Consider the following 21,315-nt stretch of genomic DNA (forward strand, 5'->3'; position numbering starts at 1 on the left):
TTTTCTAATTTGTCTTTGACATTTAGAAGCTTCATGCCCATTCAAAGTCTTTTAAGCCAAATGGATTTTAAATGCAACTTAAATGCATAAATAAGTAAATTCAATTATTTGTATATTAAAGGGATAGTTCACCCAAAAATGAAAATTCTGTCATCATTTACTCACCCTTATGTTGTTCCAAACCTGTATATTAGGGACTATTTATTAGGGATTTAACCACTAGGCATGACTCAGACTTTATTTAAGGAAGTTATTAGATGGATGGATATAAAAGTTCATGACCTTTCCATCAACCTCCATCTTTCATTCAGTCTCTCTTCCTTTTATTCTTTCTCGTCTTATGAGCTCTGTTGTAAATCAAATCAGATGTCTGTAAAGAATAATGATCTTCTGCCCAGCAAAGGAACTGTAACTTTTATATAAGCTTTCTTGGTTTGCCTGCTGAGTTGATAAATGTGATGTAACAGGAGATCACATACACATCCTTATTACACACTACACACTCACACATACAGTGTGCGGCTGGTTCCACTCCAATGCTCCTGAGGACACACGGGCTCATGTGCAGCATGTCAGCCAGCCGCATCGCCTTGGCAACCTCTAATGGCCGTCATCTCGGCAGTCCCACTGTGATGATGGGATTAGATTAGATTAGGTTATGCTGATTTCCCAGAACTAAACACACACACACACACACACACTGGAAGCTGACAGTGTCACGTGTTGGGTGTGCTTCAGAAGTTCTCGTGAAGACTACTTCAAAGTGGTCTTAAGTTATTGTCCTTGTATGAGACACAGACCTGAAGCATGATAAAGCTATTTGATACAGTGTGAGATGGGATTACAGAAATGTTTGTCCTTGTTCAAATTGTATTTTAATTTTTTTTGTAGTGTGTGTAAAAGAAAAATAAAAGAATAGAGTGATAAATCTATGTAGAGTTTTAAATGAAGAGTTCCAAAACTGTATGCCTTACTTTCTTCTGTGGAACACAAAAGCAGATGTTAGGCAGAATGTTAGCATCTTTTTTTCCCATACAATTAAAGTGAATGGTGGCTGAGGCAAACATTCTGCCTAACATCTCTTTTTGCGTTTTACAAAAGAAAGAAAGAAAGAAAGTCCCACGGGTTTGAAACAACATGAGAGTGAGTAAATAATGAAAGAATTTTCATTTTTTGGTGAACTGTAAATGAAATGCTGTACAGATGTTAAAATATATGATTGCCTTTATTGAAGACTTTCGCATGTGTTTATGTTACAGGATTTTAACCACAGTGGGTTCACAGTTTGACTTAAGGACATTGCGAGCTGTTCGAGTGCTGAGACCCCTCAAACTGGTGTCAGGAATTCCAAGTAAGTGTTGGATTGTTCAGGACACTTCAGCTGGACTGTGTTGGTTTAGCTATCAAACATTAGATACAGTAATGATACAGTGATACTGTGAATAAGAAAATTTAAGTAAGGTAAGTTGTTTCTTGTTTTATTTCTCTCTCGTTTCAGGCCTTCAGGTAGTATTAAAGTCCATAATGAAGGCTATGGTTCCTCTTCTTCAGATTGGATTGTTGCTCTTCTTTGCCATTGTCATGTTTGCCATCATTGGCGTAGAGTTCTACATGGGCAAGTTCCACTTCACCTGCTTTAAGCTGGGAACAGGTTAGTCTCTTTCAGTAATGGCAAAATAACACTGTACATATTAGTACTCTATTAGCAGTATTCTTCTAATAGTAGGCCTACAACATTTAATAGTACAGATAAACAAACTGTAAAAATATTATTCCTGTTAAGATTTGGGTTTATGTGGTTTGTAGTGTTTTTATTGTGTTTACTTTAGCCACAAAATGTGTGTCTTTTCTAAGCTTTTATACACAATGTGGCAAAGAGGCACAACCAGCCACCCACTCAAACACATTGAACCACACATATACATACAGTATACATGTGCATGCTAATATACAATGATGCCACTAATACTCATTATATATTTTTTTAAAAAGCACCTTTTTTCTGATCAGAGGTCTTCTCTGTCTCCTTTTGTTTTTTAAAATGTCCTCCGTCCTCTTTGCTGACTGACATTCACTCACAAACCTCTGCTGTTTCCTGTTGAGTGTAGCTAGGGAATGAATGTAAGTGAGAGAGACCAGACAGATATTCATATTCTCTCTCTCTCTATCTGTTTTACTCTCCTGTAATGAAAGCAATAGTTGCAGATGTTCATTAGTATTTCATTGTGCTCTGATGTGTACACACTCCATAAACAATGGCAGATATTGGAATGGTCATTAAACTCACATGACACACTTTAATACATCCTAGTGTGCCACACGATTACAAACAAATGTAATTACATTTCCTAAAATAATAATTCTGAAGCAGAATATCATTGATCGTAACTGGGTAGTTAACCTAAAAAAGAAATTGGAAAGTGATGCAGTGGTGCATATTTTAAACAACATTTTGCAATTTTTTTATATAATTATTATATTATTAATAAAGAAACTACATTAAATATTTATATATTTTCTAATTAATTTGTCACACCGCCTGACTATTTAAAATGTACTAATAAAGACAAAAAGGTGATTAAAAATGGTGGAGAACTTGAGAAATGGTGACCAGTTCTCTTATACTGTACATTTATATAAATTTTACCTGGTAACACTTTACAATAAGGTTAATTTAGTTAAAGGGATAGTTCACCCAAAATTTTATTTTCTCTCATCATTTACTCACGCCATCCCAGATGTTTGTGCATTTCTTTCTTCTGCTGAACACAAATGTAGATTTTTAGAAAAAATATTTCAGCTATGTAGGTCCATACAATGCAAGTGAATGGGTACCAAACTTCTGAATCTCCAAAACTAAAGGCAGCATAAAATTAATCCATATGACTCCAGTAGTTTAATACATGTCTTCTGAAGGGATATGATAAGTGTGGATGAGAAACAGATCGATATTTAAATCCTTTTTTACTATAATTTCTACTGCTTGCCAGTAGGTTGCAATATGCACAAAGAATGTGAATCACCAAAAACAAAAAATGAAGAATGTGAAAGTGGAGATTGTTATTAAAAACGTTTTAAATATTGGTCTGTTTCTCACCCACACTTATCATATCACTTCTAAAGATATTAATTTAACCACTGGAGGCATATGATCACTTTTATGCTGCATTTATGTGCTTTTGGAGCTTCAGAATTTTGGAACACATTCACTTTCATTGAATGGTCCAACAGAGCTGAAATATTCTTCTAAAAATCTTCGCTTGTGTTCAGCAGAAGACATAAAGTCATACACATCTGGGATGGCATGAGGGTGAGTAAATGATGAGAGAATTAAAAATGTTTGGGGAACTATTCCTTTAACGTTAGCTTCGTATATTCGTTGACATGAACTAACAATAAACAGTACTTTATAGCATTTACTAATCTTGATTGATGTTCATTTCTAATACAAAAAATTCGGTTAAAATATGTTACAACGTTAATTAATGCAATATTATTTAACATGAATTAAAAATGAAAAATAATATTTTGACAAATAACATTAACCAAGATTAATAAATACTTTAAAAAGTCATTGTTCATCGTGAGTTCATGATACCTAATGCAATAACTAATGTTAACAAATAGAAGTGTTACCTTAACCTAAAATCTTGTTGACAAAAAAAAAAAAATAAAATAAAATAAAAAAAAATTCCATGGACATGTTATACAGTATATCAACTACCCAATTACAAAGCAGATGTTTTCATGAGGCAAGAAAAGCACACTGACTCCTTTAGAGCGATTTTAAAGGAGTGATATTCAAAAGCAAGCTCTTGCTATCCTTGAGCTGTTTCTTCTTGTGTCTGCACAGCACGGTTCTTTCAGATGAGGACATAAGCTATGCTTTGCCAGCTGGAGGCTGTATATGTGTGCATGTTTGTGTATTTATGTACTGAATTTGTGTGACCATGGTGTGAGGGATCTTGACAGGCCGTTAATGTAATATGTGTGTGTGTGTATGTGAGAGAGAGAGTGAGTTATTTCACAAACCAAGTGCGTTTAATTAGTCCGTGTTGGTATAATGAGGTTTTCGATAAAGAGCGGCTGAGCTGCTAACATGCGCTCAGCTGCAGCCTCCTTCAGTCAGCAACATCAGCAGGTGCTATGCCTCAGAGAGAAAGAGGGAGAGTGTGTGTGTGTGTGTGTGTGTGTGTGTGTGTGTGTGTGTGTGTGTGTGTGTGTGTGAGACTTGTTTGTAGGGGGCATTTACACTAATTTCCTCTCTAAATCCGTATTTAGTGTTGTTACATTGTTTGCTTTGTCTCCCTTTCTTTTTTGAGTAGATTTCATTTGTTTGTTTGTGTGCAGGAGAACAGGTTGGTGATTACCCGTGCGGTTCAGAGTCACCCTCGAGACTGTGTCCCAATGGAACAGAGTGTAAAGACAACTGGAAAGGACCCAATTTTGGCATCACAAACTTTGATAACATCCTCTTCGCCATACTCACAGTCTTCCAGTGCATCACCATGGAAGGATGGACTGATGTACTATACCATGTGAGTTGCCATCAAAATGTTGCCATCAAAAGCACAAGTTTTTTTTCCCACTATATTAGTATTAGTGGACATCTAAAAAAACGCAATGGCTTTTATACAGATTTAAAGGATGATATTTGCTATATCATCTAAGCCTAACCCTCACATAAACATATATTTGTAGTTTTAAAGGATTAAAACATGATTTGGCCCATTTATGAGCCTTTTTAACTAGTGAGGACCACTTAAAATTTCGTCCTGTTTCACTATATTAGTTTAGGCAAATCTGTATGAGCACACACATACTTTTGTTTTTCTATACTTGTGAGCACATTCCATAGACTTCTATTTGTTTTTATACTGAGCTAATAATATTTTCTGTCCCCTCACCCTCACCCTTCCCCACCCCTAAACCTAACCCTCACAGAAAACATTCTGCATTTTTACAGTTTCATTAAAGAATTATTTAGTATTTTATTAAGCTGTTTTAATCATGTGGATCGCTGGCTTGTCCCTGTTGCATTCAAAATCAACTTAGCTAAAAAATCTGAGGAGGCATATGCAGTTGGAATGGGGTTAAAGCTTCTGCATGCATACACAGTCTGGAATACTAATGTGTGTAATCTCAAAGGCTTCTTTTTGTTTCTGAATCTCGCATTGTTTTAGAACATCTGACAGAGTTCTGCTTGTCTGAGTGTTGAACTCAGGAGACTGCTAAAACCGCTCCATGTGTGAAGACAAATTGAAAGATTTGAAAGAACTTTGCTTGGTTTAACTGCAGATGGTGAAAAATCCAAAAGAGCATGTTCACATTTGGGATATGTCACCTGGGTAAATGTAGCACCTTTTGACAGAACTCTGGCACCTCATTCCTAAATAAGCATATGTTAAAACCACAGGTCAGTCATTATAAAGACATCACATTGACAAGAAATGCTGGCATGTACGGTATTGTTTGTGCTTCCCCTACACTCAGCAATGCTTCCAGGGAGTGTAGTATAAACCCTGCTGTGTGACAGAAGAGACTGTTGTAGTTTCACCTGCTCCCCTTCTTCTCACAGTTTACAAATGTGTGCAGCGTCAGTCTGCTAAAACATAGTGTGGGCAGCATATGCCACCATGTTCCTGTAGTGCTTTCCCCCACCACTGTCTGAACTCAGACTGTACACTGCCAACCTTTTCCTGTCATTCTGTATGTGGAGGGCTGTTGATTGTGCTTAGACACCCCGTCCCCAATGATGACTTAATCCTTGGTCTGAACCTCACACAAACTTATTTTATGGCTTCTGAAGACTTCAGAATATATATACAGTAAGTCATATGGACTACCTTTATGGTGCTTCTTTGATATTTTGTCGTTTTTTGGAGTTTGACTGCTGTGTTCACCATGAACTGACTTTGTATAGCAAGAGCTGCATAATGACCTCGTTTACACCTGGTTTTAAGATGCGTTTTTGGTGATTGGATCACATGTGGTTAGCGCTATATACAGGTGTAAACGAGGTCTAAAATGTTTTTTGTGATGGGATCATTAAAACCACATAGGAATGTGGTCAAAAACGCATGTGACAGCATCACATTTGAGGTGTAAACGCTAATCCATCCTGTATGCATCCCGGCAGCAGCGAAGCGCCACCCCTCACCTGTCAATCAACCTCTGTGCTAAAACACTTATGAGAAGCACGAACATCTGCAGCTCAGGTTAATACATGTAATACAGTGAAATAATGGAAAATTCCTCTCTGAATGTTGCATTTGTGCTTGAATGAAATTTCATCTGCATCATGAAGAAATGTTTTCTTTGTCTTTTCTGACTTTGTTGTGGTTTATGATCGTGCAGTAACATGCTGACATAGTGACTTACGTATGTCATCATGAAACAGAGTTCCTCCCCTACAAATCCGATCACATGTGGTCACAGGAGACTTATTTGACCAGGTGTAAACAGCGATGTGTCTCACCTGACCACATTTGATCGAATCACCCAAGACGCATCTTAATACCTGTTGAAAACAGGGTCAATGATTCTTTATTTATCCTTTTGTGTTCTACTGGAAAAAATTTTAAATAAAATAACAACATATAAGTTTCCATTAAAAATAGGTCTCTGCAAACCCAGAGCCAGATTCATCATTTTATTGCCAATTTGTAACTACTGGAGCTTGTAATGTTTACACATTAATTTTAGCTAAAAGCTTCAATCCCTATTCATAGAGACTCATTTGTAATGTCACCAGCGGCTCGCTGCAGTTCTAAACCATTTTGCATTGACAAGCAAAGATAATTGGTGACAAATAGAGTGTAAATTAATATATGTTGTTTATCATATTCAGATGTCTCAAATCTTTCCCAGATGCAGCTGTCTAGCAACCATCTGAAAAAGGCAAGAAGTAGTAATTTACCTTATATTTACATATACTAAAGTATACAGCACATTTCTTTTCAGTGTTTACCTTACTTTTATTCAATTTTTGGGGAAGATTTTGGTGAAGCCACATTTCACAACGGTTCTAATAATTGCTGTTTTTGTAAGTGGCTGCATATGGCTTCATTGTAAAACAGCTGATTTAATGTATACAGAACACAAGGTATGAGATCATTCTTCTTTGTCTCCATTTACACATGGTATTAAGATATGTATCGGGTGATCCGATCACAGGTGGTCAGGTGAGACACATCGCTGTTTACACCTGGTCGCTTAAATGCGTCTCCTGTGACTACTTGTGATCGTATTTGGAGGGGAGGGACTCTGTTTCATGACAAAATACATCGAGCACTATGTCAGAATGTTACTGCATGATAATAAACCGCAACAAAGTCAGAAAAATACCCCCCCCCCCAAAAAAACCCGCTGTTTCTCCCAGATGCAGCTCAAATTTAATCTACACACAAAAGCAACATTTCGAGCTGAATTGTCTGTTATTTTAGTCAGTTAGTTGTATTTACCTGAGCTGCAGATGTTCGTTCTTCTCTTACGTGTCCCCGCATGATGATTTCAGACACACTAAAGAAGATCAGTGAAGTTCTCATGTTTGTGTATATCCGCTTTTTCAAATGTTCTTATCAGATGTTTTTTTTCCTTTTAAAGCCGCTCGTAACCGATAAAATTTAAACTCTTGTTTTTGGGCAGCGGTTGATTGACAGACGAGGGGTGGTACTTTGCTGCTGCAGGGATGCATACAGGATGGATTACCTTTTATACTTCAAATATGATGCGGTCATATGCATTTTTGACAACATTCGTATGTGATTCTTTTGATCCGATCGCAAAATGTTTTAGACCTGTATGTAGGGCTGACCACATGTGATAGGATCACTAAAAACGCATCTTAATACCAGGTGTAAATGGGGTCTTTGCAAATTGAGAACTTATTATCTGAATACTCTTGCAAGGCACTATCATGTACCATTGAAGACACTGCATAATATGCTGCTTTGAGATGCTGCTCATGGTTGGAATGCAAGGTGGACCAACATCATTAACTAAGAATGATGGTGGCACTCCATTTTCTTGATTGCTTCTCAGTGTTGCTGGGATGTGTCTCTTTGGATTGATGTCTTTATGGCACTGTATGAGCACAATGGAATCAGGGGATTGTCTTTGATGGATTATTGGCATTATTCTTTCCATGCCCATGCTACTGAAATTCATTATTAAGCATAACAATGTGTCCCTGTAAATGACAATCAGAGGTTCAGAGGTTAGTGTAAGTTTCTCAAAACTGGTACATAATCTCAGACTCAACCCATAAAAAGCACCTGCACAGACAAGCGAGCAGGGGAGGAGTCCTCGGCTAATGACATGGCAGTCCTCATTTCATGCCTATTAGTTTTATTACACTCTCGCTGTGCTAGAGATTAATCGCTTTTTGCCTAATTACCACTGCTGTGTCATGCTTGTTCAGGGTTCCGGTCAGATCTCCTGTAGTGAAGCACTATCTATTGGACAGAGGCAGTGAAAGAAACACTGAAAAGTTTGTTTTTATCCACAGTAATTATAGTATTCTTGTGCAAGAGTAATATTTATGTAACGGATTTTCTGGTCTTTGTCTATTTGTTTTTGTCCATTTGCAGCCTGCAAAAAGTGAGGTCCAACCATTGGCAGTACATGGTCAAATTATTAAGTAGGCAGAGATTGGTTTTCTTCAGTCATTGTTCTTGAAAATTGGATTTAGCAACAAAACAGCCCTTGTGGACAGTCTTGTGTAAAAGTTTATATTTTAAGGAAAAGTTCACCCAAAAATAAATATTGTGATTATTTTCTCTCCCTTGTGTTCTTTCAAACCCTTGTGCTGATTTTTTTTAAGAATCTTCACATAGCTCAACAGTTCAAAGCACCATTGAAGTGGTCCATATGATTTGTGCACTATGTTCTAAGTCTTCTGAAGCCATCCAATAGCTTTGTGCAATGAACACACAGATATTTAAGTTATTTATTGAAAAGTTTGCCCACCGCCATAGCTCTCAAATCAAATATTGCACATTTAGGTGCATAATGCCAGGTTTGACAGCATTTGCATTTAGCACAATTTTGACATGCTATTTTATTAGTTCATACAACTTTTGTAGTCCATTCCACAGCTTCGGCGTAGGGACAGATTATCAGTGAATAATGAAAACTGTATGGTCTTAAGGGTACTGTATGGCATTGTGCAGATTGCAGCCCTGAGTGTAACCATGTTTTACTGCATTTAGTTGGTGTTAATGCCTTGCTAATAACCTTGCAATTCCAGTGGCCAGTGTGTGTCAGTTTAATCACTGTGTTTCAGTCTTGTTACTGCAGGCTGAGTCACCAGGTCTTCTTGACCCTGTCACACTGTCGTCCTGGGCTGTCAGGCCTATCGTTCAGCTCATTAAACATCTTTAAATATAGCCTGTTGGAAGCTGGACAAAGTAGAATCATATTTGGATTTATGCTGCAATGAATCATTTCTATTTTTTCACTCACTGTCTCTCGCTCTCCTCTGCTTCCTTTTTGGATAAAACTAATTAGAGTGGCGATGAAAGGATGTGTGCATAGAGGTGCAAGGGGGTCTGCACTACTGGAATAAAAAACAAAAACAAAAAAGGAAAGAAAAAAACAAAGCACTTTGTCTTTATTATTTCACTGGCTTGGCATGGGAGACGGAGAGATGTGTGATTACTGCAGCAAAAGGGTCCATAAAATTCATAGTTTGTCTCCCTGCAAGGACTCGTAGACAAAATATTGCACTTTACTTAGCTGATTTAACACTTTATTCAGTTCACTCTGTATGATGCAGCATAAAAAAGTTTATGATGATTTATTAGCATTTATAGGTCAAGAAGAGTGTTTCAAGAATGTGTCTTAAAAAGCTTTACAAATATTCAGAGAGGCTATATCAAAGAAGAAAAATAAGAAGAACAGTGTTGTAGTTCAAACTGTAGAAAAACATCATGGTGAAACAGATTAAGGGAAATATGATAAATGCGCTACTTCTTCTAACAGTATTTGCTAAAAAAGTCTAACACCCCTAATAAATAATACAAATTATATTTTTTTGTTCCTTTACATTTGTTTTTAGATTAAATGTATGTTCAAAATGCTAAATCTTTTTTTTTCTTTATGCATGTGAGTGACCATGTTGCTTGTTTATCTTAACATTGGTTGCTTGGTTCTTTTGAAATTCTGTGAAATGGAAAGCAAGCAACCATTGCATTGTGAAGGATATCTCATTTGCAGCAGTTTCATAACCATTTTGTCTTCCTATTCCTTATTTCTCTGCTTAACCAGTTGAAATATCTGTCCATTAGGGAAGAAGATTTTGTTTTACCATTTGGTTTGCTGGTACAGACAACAAGGCCTATAAACTAGGTTAGAGACAGGCAATGACAGCTCAAAGTTGTGTGATGCACTACTATCTAGACTAGATTTAAGTTGTTTCCTTTGAAACATTAGACTGATTTGGACTAAAGACAGTAATGCCTTGCAGACCTTATATACTGATTAGTTGGTCCTTCCATCTCATTGTATAGTAAATAATAATAATTAAAAAAAAAACATTACAGTAGAATGAAGAGCTTTATGAGCTTTATTGCCAAGTAAGCTTACACATACAAGGAATTTATCTTGGTGACAGAAGCTTCCAGTGCACAAACAATACAACAAGACAGAGATAATAAAAAAGCAAAGCAAATAGAAAATATAAGTATATATAGAAATACACAATAAGACAAAAATATATATACAGTATATATACGTATGTATATATACTGTATATATAATACAAATCTGTTATATTCAGATAGTGCAAGGGAATGTAATGCAGAAGGGGCAGGATATGTTGTGTATTGCACGTAATTATTACTCAATGGGGCAGTCAACTGTTCATGAGATGGATAGCCTGAGTGAAAAAACTGTTCTTGTGCCTGACGGTTCTGGTGCTCAGTGCTCTGTAGCGCCTGCCAGAAGGCAACAGTTCAAATAGGAAGTTGGCTGGGTGAGTGGGGTCCAGAATGATTTTTCCAGCCCTTTTCCTCACTCCGGAATTGTACAGTCCTTGAAGGGAGAGCAGGGGGCAACCAATAATCCGCTCAGCAGTCCAAACTCTCCTTTGTAGTCTGATGTCCGATTTTGTAGCTGAACCATACCACACAGTTATTGAAGTGCAGAGGACAGACTCAGTGACTGCTGAGTAGAACTGGATTAGCAGCGCCTGTGGCAGGTTGAACTTCCTCAACTTGCGAAGGAGGTACAACCTCAGCTGGGCCTTTTTCACAGTGGAGTAAATGTGGGTCTCCCAATTCAGGTCCTGTGAGATGGTAGTGCCCAGGAACCTGAATGACTCCACTGCTGCCACAGTGCTGTTTAGAATGGTGAGCGGGTCAATGTTGGGGTGTTCCTCCTAAAGTCTACAATCATCTCCACTGTTTTGAGCGTGTTGAGCTCTAGGTTGTTATGACTGCACCAGTGAGTCAGCCATTCAACTTCCCTTCTGTATGCAGACTCATCGTCATCTTGGATGAGGCTGATGACAGTAGTGTCATCTGCAAACTTCAGGAGCTTGACAGAGGGGTCCTTGGCGATGCAGTCATTGGTGTAGAGGGAGAAGAGTAGAGGGAGAGCACACATCCCTGGGGGGCACCAGTGCTGATCGTACGTGTGCTGGAAGTGAATTTCCCAAGTCTCACTAGCTGCTGCCTGTCTGTCAGAAAGCTGATGATCCACTAACAGATGTGGGAACAGAGAGTTGGGTTAATTTAGTCCGGAGAATAGCTGGGATGATGGTGCTGAAAGCCGAACTGAAGTCCACAAAAAGGATCCTTGCATTAGTCCCTGGTCTGTCCAGATGTTGCAGGATATGATGCAATCCCATGTTTACTGTAGGGCTGAAATAATTAGTGGACGTTATTGACAATGTCAACAATAAAAAAATGTCGACAAAAATTTTAATAGTCGTTTGATCTCATTTAACGTAACATGAGATCAGATTAAACTCTAATGACGCGCGAGAGGAGCACTTCAGCTCACGCCTGATTGAGGAGAGGAAGAAGACACAGTTCACAGTCCAAACGCACTCCAAACTTTCCAAACAGCTTTAGTAGATTGTAAATTATGAGAAAATTATAAAAAATTACAGACTAAGAAAAATACAGAAGCACTCTCATTGTGGAATAAGCGGATCTGGAGCTGCCATTCCGCTTATGCTTAAAAACTTGTATGTCAGAGCGTCTTTAAAGGAAACACCTGCCGTTATATCTTTAATGCATCCTTTATTAAAGTTAAAATAATAAGGAAGCAGGTCATGTAAATAAGCACAAACTCCAAAACTGGCTTTTCTCTGTGCGGTCAGCGCCTTCGGCTTGCTCACTGGGATTCTAAATACAATTATTATTTAATTACTTATTTTTAAACACAATTCACAATCGTATTTTATCAAACTACACAATAATGACTGTAAGACATTATAGACATTACAGTTTTATTTTCTGTTAATGCATGATTTTCTGTAAAGCTGCTTTGAAAGGATGTGTGTTGTGAAAGGCACTATACAAATAAAAATGACTTGACTTGACTTGAAAAATGATTGGAACTGCACCCGGCCGATGCACAGTCTGGCGCAGGGATGCTTGCTGCATCTAGATTATTACGTGATTGCTCATGACATAGTGAATCATAACACATATGTTGCGGTGTGTATCTTATCGGGAAGAAAATCTGCGATACGCAGCTCTTTTAAGAAGAGTTAAAGATGGATCGAAAGCAAGTGAACAAATAGGTGAGAAAGGGTAGTCTAAGCCCGTTATACACTGCAACAAAATACGTTTTTGTTTTGTTTTTGTTTTGGCTTGTTTTCCAATATAAATATCTAAAACTCCTTTAAAACAACGTATATTTACTTTAGCAGCTATACTGCAGAAAAAAACAATTTTATTAGAAAAAGTTGAATATAATATTAAATATTTTAAAATATCTAAAAATACTTAAAACAATATACATTTACCTGAAAAGCAACATTTAAGATATTTAGACTTGCTTTTGGAGAATATATCTTGAATATAATATATTTTGACTTTACAGCACTGGCAGAAGTATGATCAAGTGAAATAAAATACACTTATATTCAAAATACACTTACAGTTTATTCAAGATACATTCTCTGAAAGCAGTCTAAATAACTTATATATTGCTTCTCAAGTAAATGCATCTTGTTTTAAGGATTTTTATACAATTTTAAATGGAAAACAAGACAAAATACTTGATAACAGTATAATTTTTTCGCAGTGAATTGTTTTACTGAATTAAAATTCCTTTAATTCAGTGAATGTCATTTAGAGGTATTTTTAATAGATGATTTTGTCTTCTTTATTGTTAGTAAGCACGTTTAATACAACCTTTTAAGTCGGGCACAAGCTGAATAGTCGGTTAAGAGCTTATGATTAATCGTTACAATAATCGCAGTATAGTCAAATAATCTTTCTAATAATCGTTAGATTATTCTATTATCAAAATAATCGTTAGTTGCAGCCCTAGCTGACTGCATCATCCACAAACTTGTTTGCTCTATAAGCAAATTGAAGAGGATCCAGAAAGGGTCCAGTGATGTCCTTCAGGTGGTCCAACACCAGTCTCTCAAATGACTTAATGACCACAGAGCTATGGGTTTGTACAGATTGCATATTATAATATATACAGATCCTCTTTCTGAATCTGAAAGTTTGATTGCTTAATATAAAGAAAACACCAGATAAATATTATGATATGTTCTCATATGAAATGTGTATATACCAAGCCACTTAAATTCTGCATTATAACTCTCAGCAGTGATAAATTGCTGTGGATTTCAGAGAAATATAATTCCTTCATCAGCATATAAAGGAGTAAAAGATGGTCTCCTCTGGGTACTGAACAGTGAACAGTGACTGAGAGACTGTTTCACAGTAGAGGTCTGTCTTCCCTTCCTCCCTCACTGGAGCTTATACCTCCTCCTCCTCACACTGTTGCTTTATTAGGAGTGAATTCAGAAGAGGCAGCCTTTATAAATACTGGGGCATGCTAGGTGTGGTTAAAAATATTGTTTCTCCAATTAATCGCAATCTTCATTTGAGCGATCTCGATATCGATTCTTAAATCCCAAGATCGATCTTTCACTCAGTGAGCAACCCTCTGTTACAATGAGAGGAAATCACTCGCATTTGCAACCAAATTTTGCGCTATGCAACTAAAGCGAATATATTTGGCAACTAGCTGATAAATAATTACATTTCACAAACCTTGGTTATTCACATAACTAGTAAATGTGTAATTTAGTCTTGAAGTGTTCAGCAGCAAGATCCTTTCACAGCATGTTGAGAGTCAAATTTGTTCCGTGTAATGTGTGTTCAAGGATGAGATCCATGCAACCTATTTGTCATTGAATACTGTCTCTCTGAATACCCTTTCTGTTCTTTACAGTCAGTTGTTGATCAAAAACAACTACAAAAAAACATTTAATTCTAATCTTGCATTGCACAGATAATGTAAAGCCATTCGAGTCCTCTCTAGTTAACATGCGCTCATTTAAAGGCGCTGTTTACAGAAATGCCGTTTTTGTTAAAGAAACAGTACCAGTGTTCAATTGAGCATGTGTTCAACAGATCAATGTAAATACTTATAAATAGTACAAATTATGCAATTTTTTAACAATAAAACAAAAGTAATATATGAAATATAATATCTTATTTATTGATTGAATACATTTATTTGATAATTTTTTTAAAAGCCAAAATGTGACCAAAATGATGAAAAAGTAACAAAATATAACTAGTTAATATTTTCCTAATGAACCAAGGTAAAAGGTCCCCTGTATAATTAACAGCATAAGCTGGGAGAGAATTTATTTTATATGTAAGCCAAAGGGACATTATTACTGAAATAAACCCATATGAATCGATATTGAATAGAACTGAATCGAAATCGGAATCGAATCGAGAGCTTGTGAATCGTAATCAGATTGAATCAGGAAATCTGTACCAATACCCAGCCCTAGGGCATGCTGATAGTGGGAATAAACAATGTATACTGTAACAACAGTAGACATTCTCCATCTGGTCTTACAGCGGCAGCCGCGGCCTTTTCTCTCGATTGTTTTCTCTCCACAGAGTATTCAGTTATTCGGCTGGGGCCATTTTAATGCTCAATATATGTGCTGTGGAAGGTGTTCTTTTCCTATCCTATTTTTCAGGGGGAAAAGACCCCGCGGAGACCACATCCTGCCCGGAAGGGAGGTAACATGTGGCAAGCACGTCATGTGGGCTCAGAGCCGCACATGGAAGAGGCGCGGTGGTAAGTCCTGCCTGAAAGGGGAGGAGCTCTACAAACATGGTGACCGGGACAGAGAGGGCTCTGTCGAAGGGAGACGCAGGTCTGCCGACAGGGAGACCGTGCTGGGGAAAATACATCACAGGGGGTTACCGGAGTAACCGACACCCGTGGAGCACCTACCTCAGTAAGGGCATATTAGGACACGTACTGTTCCAGCTGTGAATTCCTCCGCTGAATTCGTGAGCCACAGGGCTAGGGAGGAAGGACATCCAGGGTTGATGGGTTCGTGAACTCGCATGGGAAAAGAAGCGCACATCTTCACCTCTTTGGAGGGGAAAGGTGCTATATGCAAGCGATACACCCGGACAGCTGTCTGTATTCCCGAACTTACCTGTTCGTACCTGACAGAACACGGGATGAAACCGGCTCAACCTGGAGATTGTAAAATCTCGCGAAGGTATTGGGTGTCACCCAGCCTGCTGCCCTGCAGATGTCTGCAAGAGAGGTGCCATGGGCCAGTGCCCACGAGGATGCCAGACTCCTTGTGGAGTGTGCTCGTATTCCCGAAGGGACGGGCATGGCCTGGGCCTGGTATGCCATAGCAATGGCATCCACGATTCAGTGGGAAAGCCTCTGTTTGGAGACAGCGTTCCCTTTCCGCTGTCCGCCAAAGCAGGCAAAGAGCTGCTCTGCGTCTAAAGCTCTGCGTGCAATCCAAGTAGATGTGCAAAGTACACACCGGACACAGCAACGACAGGGCTGGGTCTGCCTCCTCCTGGGGCAATGGTTGCAGGTTCACCACCTGATCCCTGAAGGGGGTTATGGGAAACTTGGGCACATAGCCCGGCCGGGGTCTCAGGATTACGTGAGAGGTTGGGGCGTGGCTGTGAGCGGCTCCCCGAACCCTGGAACCAATCATCTAGCCACGAGGGCTCAGGGGAGGGTGGAAGGTTTCACTCCAACCCGACACATGCGGCGGCCCGGGCAAGCATGGCGTTCATCTTGCCGTCAGCCTCAGACTGGGTGGGCCGACCCGAAGGTGGCAGCCGAGTCGAGTCCTCGGCGTTTGACATCGCCAGTACGCTCTCCGATACAGCGATCGAGCACTCATCCCGCTCCGGAGCTCTGAAAGGGACACTAAGCTGGCCCTGGGGCGAGCTGGACTCCTCTCGGAACTCGCCGGGGGCAAACGAGCGTGCTGGGGAATGGGAGGTCCACGGGGATTTACCCGGCGGAGCCGCGCCCATTGAAGCCCCCAAATCGCCTCCAGCGCCAGCTGGGCCGGCCTTGTACCCGGAGATAAAAGGCGTGGCGCGGGGGGCAGCTAGAGTGGCTTTCCCCCGGAAGAAGGAAAGCCATGACTGCAGAGTTGCCATGGTCATATTCTTGCAATGAGAACATGAACCATCCATGAATGCTGCCTCAGTGTGATCGCTGCCCAGACACGTGAGGCAGCGCCCGTGGCTGTCAGAAGCGGAGAGATAGCGACCGCATCCAGGAATCACACAAAGACAGAAAGGCATCTTTATAAAGACGCATCTTTAAAAAGACGTTCAGCGTCAATGCGTGTGCTTCAATAGAGAAAATATACTCTTTAGCAAGAATATACACTCTTTTAGCGCTGTCGAAGCGCCCAGGGGCGAAATCTGCACTCGTCGTGCAGAAGGAGAGAAAGCTGCTGGAAATGCGTCATATATCCAACAGCATACGCTTCTTAAGAGATGAATGGAACAGCAGTAGTATTCAGCTCGCTGATAGTACAACCTCTCGGCTCCGAAGAAAAAATCTGAATGAGTGGTTGTGAGCCAGCTCCTTTTATACCCGTATGTCCGGGGGAGTGGCATTCAAATTCCACTCGCCAATTCTCATTGGCCTTTTCTCAAAGATCTGAGGTGTTCGGGGCTTTCAAGAGCGACCCCTAGTGTCACTACATCGACACAGCGTCAAGTGAGTGACAGAAGGGGAACTAAAACTAACAAAGAACTGATAAACAAAACGAAAACTAAACTAAATTGGAGTGACAGATTGAAAATTAAATAGAAATAAAAACGAAATTAAAATTTTAAAACTATTATAACCTTGCTTTGAATGCACTGTCAAATCGCTTTGGAAAAAACATATCTCAAATTCATGTATCAAATAAAAAAAGAGGTAAAGTGTCATCCAATTTGGTAGAGTAGACAGAAACTAATGAGAGAAAAAACTACATGTCCATTTTCAAAATGTGTGATTGACATTGTCCTTCACTATAGATTGTATTAGCTGAATAATTTACCTCATTTTCATTTTTAATGCACAGCATTTCTCACCACTCACTTGCTTTGTCAGCCTGCAGTTTATTTTGCAGCATTAAGTCTCACTAGTACCTCAGCTTACCTGTGGGGCTTGTTTTATGTGATACACAATCAACTGCATCAACAACACCAGGGCAATTATGGAGGGGGCAAGATTGTTCCACATGGCTTTGATGTCTACGAAAGCTCTCAGGAGGACATGATTTTAAGAGTGCAAGGACCACTGATGTGATTCAAAGCAGCAGCGCAATCTTTGATCTATTTTGGCTGCACCGTGCTTTAAATGAACATGGTAGCAGCCTTAATGGATTAGACAAGCATATGGTATTAGATTGGAATTAAAACACGTAGTGGATTCATTCATAGAATAGTGAATGAACTTTGGCACAATTCCACAACATGAATAATATAACTCTGAATAAACATATGAAATGGTCTCACTTTGCAGCAGAAACACGAACACATATCTGTCCATTACTGGGTCCATTTTTATGTTTCCCATATGCACTAAACTATATTGATAAAATATTTGCATTCTATGAATTACTCTCTGATATCAAAGTGAACTGTAATTTTTTGTGCATATACAGTATAACTAGCTATTTTTTAAATTAAATGACATGCATAAAACATCCCTTGTGTCTGCCAGATATCACTGAATAGTCCAGAGCCAAGAGGTCAGTAAGTGACGTTCAATATTTTATTGGTCACACGTCTTTTTGTCATACGAATTCGCAAGTCACAGCGATCTGCAAAATTTCTTTCCATGAGCTTGCGTTTCTTGTCTCCTGCATTCGGATGTGTTTAAATGGGATTGAATGGAGCGCAAAGTGTTGTGTTACCAAGGCTTGAGTCTGGTGGAAGTTCCAGAATTGAAAACATTGCTTACAGCACCTTTAAATAAATTAGTTCATTTTTCTGTGTTTTGCCTTAGAAACAAGGGAAAGTCTTTAGGGATTTTGTATTGATAAGTTACTGAATTAAATTGCTGTTTATTGTTTCGAATCGATCTGAATTAAAAAAAATGTATATATATATATTTTGAATTGATTTGAAAACAAATGAATTGTAAATACTATCACTGTCAACACAAAGATTCACACCCTTACATCATACCACTGTCTATGATGTCATGATTACAGTATACCAAGAGTGAGTAACAGGTAAAACTGGTGAATGACAACAAGTGGCACCCTGCTGTTGCATGAGCCGGCTGCTAACGCTATGTCCCGGTTACTCCGACAGTCTGTCTAGGCACCCCATTAGTCTGTCTTCAGAACTGGAGCTAAACCATCTGCCTTGGGCCTCTGGTGAAGAACAGTGGGGGGACGCAATGGTTGCAAAATCTCCCTAATTCCAAATGACTTCCCCTTTTCTTGAACTTCTTATTTCATTAGGCTGCAGTTCTGATGTGAGCCTGAGGCTTTGCCAGTGCTTGAAGAGGGTCAGCCATATTTCCTCTGTGGTGTTATATGGGAGTGGATTTTTATCAACTTAATTTATTTAGCATTAGATTCTCATATGATCTAAACAGATATATTTAGTATGCTTTGCTTAGTTGCAGTTCTATATGTAAGAATTATGTTTATTTTTTTATATTTATTTGGTGTTATAATTTTTTAGAAAATGTAAAAGTTGTTGTGCACTGTGCTGAACTGACCTACACTGGCGGACAAAGGTTTGGAATAATGTAGAGATTTTTGCTGTTTCGGAAGGAAATTGGTACTTTAATTCACCAAAGTGGCATTCAACTGATCACAAAGTATATTCAGGACATTACTGATGTAAAAAAACAGCACCAACACTATTTTAAAAAGTAATCTTTGATCAAATCTAGACAGGCCCCATTTCCAGCAGCCATCACTCCAACACCTTATCCTTGAGTAATCATGCTAAATTGCTAATTTGGTACAAGAAAATCACTTGCCATTATATCAAACACAGATGAAAGCTATTTGGTTCATTAAATGAAGCTTAACATTGTCTTTTTGTTTGTTTTTGAGTTGCCACAGTAAGCAATAGACTGGCATGTCTTAAGGTCAATATTAGGTCAAAAATGAAAAAAAAAAAAAAAAGCTGGAATGCCAAGAATCTGCAAAACTGTCATTGTTGCACATGGATGATTTTTTGATGAGAACGCTCTGAAGTAGTTTTTCAAATTGTAATAGTAATTTTTCACGTTATTGATGTCCTGACTATACATTGTGATCAATTGAATGCCACTTTGGTGAATAAAAGTACCAATTTCTTTCCATAAGAGCAAAATCTGTACATTATCCAAATTTTTATCCGCCAGTATAGATAGATTTAAGTTTGGTGAATTATGAGCATGGGAGTGAAACACGAGACACTGTATTTTAAAACTACTTACTTTATTTGTTTATTTGCAGGCTAATGATGCCTCTGGGAACACATGGAACTGGCTGTACTTCATCCCTCTCATCATCATCGGCTCCTTCTTCATGCTCAACCTCGTCCTGGGTGTCTTATCAGGGTAAGTCCTCCATTGCTTTTTTTTCTATTCCTTCTCTCCATGTTCCCCTCTTTCTATAGCATACTTAAAATCTAGTCTAGCAATTCCATATTTACTTTACTCTTTTAGAAACGTCTGCCATTTCACAGTAACATTAATGTGGGCCTATATTAAATAAAAAGTGTATTTATTTATTTATTTTTGTGTACATTTTTAAATTAATATTTTATAGGTAATACACAAGATAATCGATTCCTTTTTCACAGTTGCACGAGCATACATTTACAAACACATACTGTACAGATGTCATACATGTGGAAATCTTGTTTTGAAAATTAACATAGTTTTAAATAGCATTTTTATTCTAGAAATTTGCCCTTGGAACTGCCATTCCACAGAAACATAAGAGTTGAATTATTTACAATAATCACACACAATGTATTACAGTGCTTGGAAGATTTACTATGTAGACTGACTAATGTAGAGTTGTACTGTGCATAGTGTAGTTATGTCTTCCAGAAAGCATGCCCTTGATGCTGCCATTCCACAGTAATGTTATAGTGGACCATTTTACAACAATCATGAAAGTAATGCATACTGTAATGTTATTATTTGCTGTACATGGTTATGCCATTAGTCAAATAATATTTAATTATCTTCATACAAAATGAGTTTCATATTCCTTTACTTATGCACAGAAAAAAAAGATTCATTGATCAACATCAGAACCCTCACAAAAGAGACAATGAGAACAAGATACACTATTGGCAAATAAACAGTATTCAGTATTTAGGTGTTAAAATGTGACAGTTGGGGCTTTAAATATGTTAAATTTAACACAATCAACGCATTTACCTTTTTACCTACCAATTTGTGTTACTTATTTTGTTTTCTTTATTGCTTATTTAGCTTTCTTTCCTTAAACAAGAAAGTCAGCATATTATAACTAAATGCACAACATATTGACAGGAAATTAAATATATACAGTAAATGCAAATTGTAGTAAATTGTTAAATAGATTACAAAAAAAGCTATTGACAGCACAAGTGACAATACTGATGTATTAAATCCAAGCAACCATCAAATTTACATTATATATGCACATACTGTAGTGTGTGATGTCCAAATCATACACTCTACGTCTTGCACGTTTTTGATTCTTCATGTAACTCATATGTTTTGGAGTGCCCATGTGACTGGGAAAGTATCGGGGCATTGTAATGTCATCTTTGATATTTTCTGTCTTCGGATCTTCGGAACTTGACGTGA

At 38.2% G+C, this 21,315-nt stretch overlaps 1 protein-coding gene across 3 annotated transcripts in view; it reads left to right on the forward strand.

Annotated features, from left to right (window-relative positions):
* LOC127430573 (probable voltage-dependent N-type calcium channel subunit alpha-1B) overlaps positions 1–21,315 on the forward strand; it is a 192,544-nt gene that overhangs the window by 63,308 nt on the left and 107,921 nt on the right. For all 3 annotated transcript variants that reach the window (XM_051680419.1, XM_051680421.1, XM_051680422.1), the window contains exons 6-9: positions 1,260–1,351; positions 1,499–1,651; positions 4,351–4,538; positions 19,964–20,067. In XM_051680419.1, the coding sequence (XP_051536379.1) occupies positions 1,260–1,351; positions 1,499–1,651; positions 4,351–4,538; positions 19,964–20,067 (537 nt within the window). The remainder of the gene's footprint in view (positions 1–1,259; positions 1,352–1,498; positions 1,652–4,350; positions 4,539–19,963; positions 20,068–21,315) is intronic.

This window comes from Myxocyprinus asiaticus, chromosome 40 (genome assembly GCF_019703515.2).
Source record: "Myxocyprinus asiaticus isolate MX2 ecotype Aquarium Trade chromosome 40, UBuf_Myxa_2, whole genome shotgun sequence".
Classification (NCBI taxonomy): Eukaryota; Metazoa; Chordata; class Actinopteri; order Cypriniformes; family Catostomidae; genus Myxocyprinus; species Myxocyprinus asiaticus.